The 8,203-nt window shown below is 41.7% G+C and overlaps 1 protein-coding gene across 1 annotated transcript; it reads left to right on the top strand.

Moving 5' to 3' along the window:
* Positions 1 to 90: 90 nt before the first annotated feature.
* On the top strand, positions 91 to 6,784 carry casp3a (caspase 3, apoptosis-related cysteine peptidase a). Its single transcript, XM_029673401.2, has 6 exons — positions 91 to 340; positions 1,173 to 1,312; positions 2,626 to 2,754; positions 3,580 to 3,755; positions 5,016 to 5,130; positions 5,368 to 6,784. Exons 1-6 carry the CDS (start codon positions 276 to 278, stop codon positions 5,595 to 5,597), a joined length of 855 nt encoding a protein of 284 aa, XP_029529261.1. The 5' UTR covers positions 91 to 275; the 3' UTR covers positions 5,598 to 6,784.
* The last annotated feature ends 1,419 nt before the right edge of the window (positions 6,785 to 8,203 follow it).

The raw sequence follows: 8,203 nt of genomic DNA, 5'->3' as shown, positions 1-8,203 counted from the left end.
TTTTAGATGGGATCATATGAGTTGTGTGGAAGTGTGGAAACCGAACGCCCCCTTACATTGGTTTCGATTGTGACGTTTTCTAATATTGTTTACTCCGGACGCTACTATTGGTTGGTTGCGGACTGTTGTTTGTAACAAAGAACTATAGGAAGACATGTGCATACAATATATTGGCTTGATATAAGGGTGGCCATTTGCACGGTCTGACCAAAACATTACTAACAACATTTTTATATAGTCACTGACATTTGTTTGAAATCGATTCGCAGAATACCATGTCAGCAGCAAACGATTTGAGTGCTGGGGACTGCGTTGACGCTAGGCGGGGCGATGGACAAGAGTGAGATTCTTTGTTTATCTCAATGCATGTATTTTACGAAGTAGCCTAGCAAACCGTGGTAAAGTTGTTTTGAGTTGCGATATTAACCAGTCATTCGGACGACCACATGTCATTATACATTTTTGTAATGAAATCAGGACATTAGGCGACATTGTTACTTGATGATCGTGTTGCGGCCATGGAGTTTGATGCCTATATTTGGTCCATGCTAGACAACATACAGGAAATTGCCAAAATTGTTATTGTGTCACGCCTATAGTTGACACACGAACACACAGCCATATATACGACTAAAAAGAGACGTTTTACAATAGATCTATTGTATCTCTTGAACAAGTATTATATTGTTATTCATAGATATTGCTAACAGTCTGAGAGAGAGAGAAGGCACAGTGTCAGCCACATGGCAACACCCCTGGGAGAATTTTGGGTTATGGGCCTGCCTGGGAAATGCTTTTGAAATGCATCCTTCCACCCTTTCTTAAAGTAATCACTGATTCTACAGATGAAAAGTAAGGGTACCATCTCACAGCTTCCACACAATCCACATGTCTGATCAGTTATTACTTTGAGGGAAGGATGCTCAAAAGTATTTCAACGGTTCAAGTGTATACTTACTCAAAACCCAGTCTGAGATCTGACTTACACAGAGTATCAGCTTGGCGTATTGCTGTAATCTAACTAGTGGTCCTGTGTTTCTCAGTTGGTAAGAGCTACCAATGACAAAGTCGTATGTTCAATTCTCAGAGGGATTCTCAGTGTGCATGACACACGAAAATGTAAGTGACTTTGGATGAAAGCGTCTGCTAAGTGGCATCTATTTGTTTCCTAGGTCAGAGGGCCCCTGTGGTGGCTCTGGGTCTATGCAGGTGGATGCCAAGCCTCAGTCCCATAGCTTCAGGTACAGCCTCAGCTACCCCAGCATTGGCCAGTGTATCATCATTAACAACAAGAACTTTGACAGAAGAACAGGTATTGTGTTCGTTCATTTGTAGACTCCGGGTCTAGGCTATGTCTAATACTTATGTTTTGTATTTGCATAAAGCTTGTTGTTCAGCTTCTTCTCAGTGGGGGAAACTAGTTGAAATTACATCATTATAACATGATTATGTAAAATGGTTGTAATGACATTACCTCACCCAGCTTTGTCTGCTGGGTTACTACTGTAAGAATATTTGTAAAGGCAGTGATGTAAAGTACTTAAGTAAAAATACTTTAAAGTACTATTTAAAAAAATGTTTTTTGCAGTATCTGTACTTTACTATTCAGATTTTATACAACTTTTACTTCACTACATTCCTAAAGAAAATAATGTACTTTTTACTCCATACATTTTCCCCGATACCCAAAAGTATGTTACATTTTGAATGCTTAGCAGAACAGGAAAATGGTCCAATTCACACACTTATCAAGAGAACATCCCTGGTCATCCCTACTGCCTCTGACCTGGAGGACTCACTAAACACACATGCTTGTTTTGTAAATTATGTGTGAGTGTTGGAGTGTGCCTCTGGCTAGCCAAATAAAATAAAAATGGTTCTGTCTGGTTTGCTTTATATAAGGAATTTGCAATTATTTATGTTTTTACCTTTTGATACTTAAATATATATATTACCCCTTTTTCATGGTATACAATTGGTAGTATACAGTATTGTCCCATTGCTGCAACTCCCATACAGACTCAGGAGAGGCGAAGGTCAAGAGCCGTGCATCCTCCGAAACACAACTCAGCCAAGCCACACTGCTTCTTGACACAATGCCCGCTTAACCTGGAAGCCAGCCACACCAATGTGTTGGAGGAAACACCATACACCTGGCGACTGTGTCAGGCCTGCCACAGGAGCTTGTGAGCGATGGGACAAGAACATCCCCGCCGGCCAAGCCCTCCCCTTACTCGGACTATGCTGGGCCAATTGTGCGCCGCCCCATGGGTCTCCCGGTTGCGGCTGGCTGCAACAGAGCCTCTAGTGGCACTGCTAGCACTGCGAATCAGTGCCTTTAGACCACTTCGCCACTCGGGAGGCCCCGATATTTTTGGAATTACATTTTTACTTTTGATACTTAATTATATTTAAAACCCAAAACTTTTAGACTTACTCAAGTAGTATTTTACTGGGTGACTCACTTTTACTTGTCATTTTAAGGTATCTTTACTTTTCCTCAAGTATGACAATCAGGTACATTTTCCACTACTGTGTAAAGGCTGTATGTACACAATGATGACACACATTACATATCCAGAAAGCAAATTGAATTAGTCTAATAACTTTACTTTGTTTTTAAAGGTATGAATGTACGCAATGGCACAGATGTGGATGCAGGCAACGTGATGAAGGTGTTTGGGAAACTGGGTTATAAGGTGAAGGTTTACAATGACCAGAAAGTGGACCAGATCAAGCATGTTTTAACCACAGGTAAGCATGTTTGAAAGTCAGCACCACCACTGACAACCACCACGAAGATGGGTTTGTCTTCGTATAAAGATCATACACAGAAGACATTCAGTAAATTACGTTTTAAAAGCAGCCCATTCACAATAAAAACAAGTGAAAGTACATGGTCTCCTGTACTTAAACTGAGAATCAACAATATTACGTTTCCACGAGCAACAGGGTTAAGCAAAAACATAGCAGGTGAGCACGATGCAAAACGATCCGCTCTCAGTGTCTGCACATGTGCTCTGTGTCTGTTGCGCTTCATTCACTCACCTGCAACGTGATAGCTGTGTGAAAACATCGGTGAAGAAAATGAGCGTCTCGTTTCTCACTTCTTGTTGTTCTGGAAATTGTCTCAATTACTGCTCTTGTCTACCTTTTTAAAGGGGCAATCCGCAGTTGAAACAATAACAAAACGCCTTCCCCACAAATGTTTCAGTAAAAAGTTGAGAGATGGGGCTGAAGAAATGTAACCATTCCCAACTCATAGACAGAGCTATGGATGCCAGGACTGATCATCCATGATATCAACATTATAGTTTTATCCATGCTTTAAAACGCTGTACAGTGTCTGTTTACATTTACTTCGTTTACAAACATTGAAGTAATGCAAGCTTATATGTTGGGTTCTGATGGAGTATGACAGTTTAACTAAGCTCATGAGGAATTTATGTTATGTTCTTCAAGAATCAATGGGTACATCAATAATCAATCATTTATAAGTAAAAAAATATATGTAGCAACAGCAGATAGAGCCTTCTAAATTCTGTGAAGGACCAATCAAAAACTTGATGCTGTTTCCAGCCTCCAAGGAGGACCACAGCTGCTCCGCTTCGTTCGTGTGTGTCCTGCTGAGTCACGGGGATGATGGCGTGTTCTTCGGGACGGATGCCTCCATCGAGCTCAAGAGCCTCACCAGCCTGTTCCGGGGCGACCGCTGCAACTCGCTGGTGGGCAAGCCCAAACTCTTCTTCATCCAGGTACTGTGGCCATTATTATTTATTTATTTTTATTTCACCTTTATTTAACCAGGTAGGCAAGTTGAGAACAAGTTCTCATTTACAATTGCGACCTGGCCAAGATAAAGCAAAGCATTTCGACACATACAACAACACAGAGTTACACATGGAGTAAAACAAACATACAGTCAATAATACAGTAGAAACAAGTCTATATACGATGTGAGCAAATGAGGTGAGATAAGGGAGGTAAAGGCAAAACAAAGGCCATGGTGGCAAAGTAAATACAATATAGCAAGTAAAACACTGGAATGGTAGATTTGCAGTGGAAGAATGTGCAAAGTATAAATAAAAATAATGGGGTGCAAAGGAGCAAAATAAATCAAATCAAATAAATACAGTAGGGAAAAAGGTAGTTGTTTGGCTAAATTATAGATGGGCTATGCACAGGTGCAGTAATCTGTGAGCTGCTCTGACAGCTGGTGCTTAAAGCTAGTGAGGGAGATAAGTGTTTCCAGTTTCAGAGATTTTTGTAGTTCCAAAGCACTAGAACAACAATATGAAGTTAAGGTTAAAAGAAGGTATAAGATAGAGGCTAATTGAATCCCCTACTGACAAAACAGGTTCGTCTCGTCCACAGTCAAATCAAATAAAAAATGTATTTGTCACATGCGCCGAATACAACACATGCGCCGAATACAACCTTACAGTGAAATGCTTACTTATAAGCCCTTAACCAACAAAGCAGTTAAGAAAAAAATACTAAGAAATAAAAGTAACAAATAATTAAAAAGCAGCAGTAAAATAAGAATAGCGAGGCTATATACAAGGGGTACCGGTACACAGTCGATGTGTGGGGGCACCGGTTAGTTAAGGTATTTTAGGTAATATGTACATGTAGGTAGTTATTAAAGTGACTGCATTGATAATAGAGAGTATCAGCAGCGTAAAATAGGGGGTGGGGGGGGGGGGCAATGCAAATAGTCTGGGTAACCATTTTATTTGAGTCTTATGGCTTGGGGCTAGAAGCTGTTTAGAAGCCTCTTGGACCTAGAATTGGCACTCTTATACCGCTTGCCGTGCAGTAGCAGAGAGAACAGTCTATGGCTAGGGTGGCTGGAGTCTGACAATTTTTAGGGCCTTCCTCTGACACTGCCTGGTATAGAGGTCCTGGATGACAGGAAGAGGTGAGGGAGGGATTGTTCAAAAGGTAGCCATATGCGTTCGTGTGTGACTATGACTGATCCATGTCTCCTGTTCCCCCGTGTGTGTGACAAGCAGGCTTGCAGAGGTACTGATCTGGACGGGGGCATCGAGGCAGACAGCAGTTCAGATGGGAGTTCAACCAAGATCCCTGTGGAAGCAGACTTCCTCTATGCCTACTCCACAGCTCCAGGTCTAAGACATGTTCCAAAGCCACACACACACACACACATAGAAGCAGTCTCCAGTCAGGTTTCCTTGAGGTGTGCACAGATCTATAAGTAATTGGATCTGTGAATGCAAGGCTACCACCCTCTTACTTTACCAATCCATCCAATTTAGATCTGTTATTATCTGAGCATGGATGCATTTTCTGAATTATTCAAACCAGGCCCTTGACTCTTATGTGCTCTCACATGTCTTCCCACAGGCTACTACTCATGGAGAAACACTCAGACTGGCTCCTGGTTTATCCAATCTCTGTGTGAGATGATTGGCAAGTACAGCAAAGAGCTGGAGGTCCAACACATCCTGACCCGGGTCAACCACAAGGTGGCGACAGAGTTTGAGTCTGCGTCAAACTCTCCCGGCTTCGATGCCAAGAAGCAGATCCCCTGCATTGTATCAATGCTGACCAAAGAGATGTACTTTACATCCTGAACGGAGAAAGGTTTGAAGAAGCTCCTCATTTGCCTGGTCCCAGATTGGTTTTAGCTGTCTCGCCAACTCCTATGGTCTTTCTCGCCACTCCTATGGTCACACTCCTGGTACCAGCTTCTATCTGAGTGAGGGCAATAGATGTGTGTTTGTTTTGGTTGTGGATTGTATTAGCTGAATTTTTAACACCACTGCTCAATCACTCTAGCTCAAGTTGGACTTGGTTTAAACTTAAGTATCACATTTTATGTTGGAGGTTGAAACCTCTGTCATGCTTTCAGCCTGATGTCAAGAAGTTGACTATTCTTCAGGGTAGGGGTCAGTTCACATTTCAATTCCATCAACTGAGGAAGTGTGAAATCCTAATTGTAAATGTTACATTTAAAAAACTTCCTAAATGCACTGATTGATTTGAAAGTTGAATTGACCCCAAACCTGTTTCTTACTGAATGATCCCTTGTGTGTAAAGTTTAACGGAGGATGTGTATAACGTTTTGGGAGTAGAATGCAGGGGTAGTGTGTAGTAATCAAATCGTGGATGTGCAACTCATCTACAAGCACCAGCATTTCTCCCTCATTTTTCTTTAAACTTTTTATTTGATTATTTTTACGATGTCTAGAACCACACATTTTGTTGGATACTTGAATGAGTAGTCGAAGTGCATTTCTGAAGGGATTATGTTACATTTGTCTTTTGTGTGGGTTTAAATTGATGATATTTTTTAAATTGCCGGATAATGTGTAGGTTTGTTATAGTTATTCTGTGAAAAAAAACAATCCTGTTAAATTAATTCTGCAGAAATAAGGCTTCAAAGTGGGTCAATTGAAAGCTCTTCCTGACCTGAACATGACCAAATGCTTACTCTGTTTGTAGGTTAAAAACATTTTCTCCTGTCCTGGCGTAACAAATGTGTGGTATGTTGATAGGATGTGTATGCTGATAGACAGGATGTGTCCTCTCTAACTTGGCAGAGACATTTTGTCTATATATTAAAGGCCCAGTTGTAGAAGCTTAAAGGTGCACTCCGGTAGTGATGTGCGGGTCAGCTGTTTTATTCACCCGCCCGCAATTGCTAATAACCCATCTGCAACCACCCAACTATATGTGATAAAGTGAAAATGCAATAAGATTTTCTGTACAAAATGTACACGTGACATCAGTTTGACAGGAATTAAAGCTGTGAAAATGACCTAACATGTTTCTGATAAGATTTCAGTTCGGATGCAAGAACTGCTTAATTCTGCAGGAGTTAATTATATTATAAATAATCATAATGGTGCCAGAGGAGATGGCTCTTAACCAATTGTGCTATTTTGTATGTGTTTTTGTCGCGTTATTTGTAACTTAGTACATAATGTTTCTGCCACCGTCTATTAGGACCGAAACGAGCTTCTAGATATCAGAACAGTGATAATTCACCTCAAACTGGACAACACATTTGCCACACTGATCCTCACCCCTGAGGGGCCCCAGTGTTGTGTGCTTAGTACTCCCTGTTCACTAACGACTGCACGGCCAGGCACGGCTCCAACACCATTAAATTTGCAAATGACACAACGGTGGTAGGCCTGATCACCAACAACGATAAGACCGCCCACAAGAAGGTCGTCAGAGACCTGGAAGGGTCTCCCTCAATGTGAGAGCTTCAAGTTCCTTGGTGTCCACATCACCAACAAAATATCATGATCCAAACACACCAAGACAGTTGTGATGAGGGCACAACGATGATCTTTTCAGTCCCCCTCAGGAGACTGAAAATGTTTGGCATGGGTAATCAGATCCTCAAAAAGTTCAACAGCTGCACCATCGAGAGCATCCTGACTGGTTGCGTGGTATGGCAACTGCTCGGCTTTTGACAGCAAGACGCTACAGAGTGTAGTGGGTACGGCCCAGTACATCATTGGGGCCAAGCTTCCTGCCATATACCAGATGGTGGATGTCAGAGGAAGGCCCTAAATATTGCCACCCTAGTCATAGACTGTTCTCTCTTCTGCCACATGGCAAGCGGTGCCGGAGCGCCAAGTCTAGTTCCAAAAGGCTTCTGATCAGCTTCTACCCCCAAGACTGCTGAACAGCTAATCAAATGGCTACCCGGACTATTTGCATTGACCCCCCCCCCCCCCCCCTCCTTTTTTTTACACTGATTAGGCAGAGAACAGTTTATTGTGATAGCAGTTTACAGTTTATTATCCATCTGAACAGTACAGTTCCCCATCTTGTGACTGTCAAATTTGTATAGTGTCTCAAAATCATCACACATAACATCTTTCCCAAACATTAGGCCACTGTTCTGGTCCTCACTTCTTTTAATTTTCAACTCTCCATTTTGAATTACACTTCAACATTGTCTCTTTTTTCTCAGTGGGTCGAAGTTAACTTTTCTGCCCAAGTTTCCAAAAGCATGTGGAAATGGGCATGTATTTGCTGCGCGTACAGTTACATGCTGACCAGATGTGCGCCATCGCACGCATGTTGATTTTGTCCATCCACACCAGATGCGATCCGGACACACAGGTTGAAATATCAAAACAAATTCTGAACCAATTACATTAATTTCGGGACAGGTTGATAAGCAAACATTTATGACAATTTAGCTAGCTTGCTGTTG

This window comes from Oncorhynchus nerka, linkage group LG11 (assembly GCF_034236695.1).
Source record: "Oncorhynchus nerka isolate Pitt River linkage group LG11, Oner_Uvic_2.0, whole genome shotgun sequence".
In the NCBI taxonomy this organism is placed as follows: domain Eukaryota; kingdom Metazoa; phylum Chordata; class Actinopteri; order Salmoniformes; family Salmonidae; genus Oncorhynchus; species Oncorhynchus nerka.
This window is presented reverse-complemented; position numbering and strand designations above follow the sequence as displayed.

What these genes read in the sequence shown, in the direction of transcription:
- casp3a (XM_029673401.2), top strand. Translation starts at nt 276, where the DNA reads ATGTCAGCAGCAAACGATTTGAGTGCTGGGGACTGCGTTGACGCTAGG. An exon ending in AGGCGGGGCGATGGACAAGA is followed by an intron (nt 341 to 1,172) that starts GTGAGATTCTTT and finishes TTTGTTTCCTAG; the next exon opens with GTCAGAGGGCCCCTGTGGTG. An exon ending in GAACTTTGACAGAAGAACAG is followed by an intron (nt 1,313 to 2,625) that starts GTATTGTGTTCG and finishes TTGTTTTTAAAG; the next exon opens with GTATGAATGTACGCAATGGC.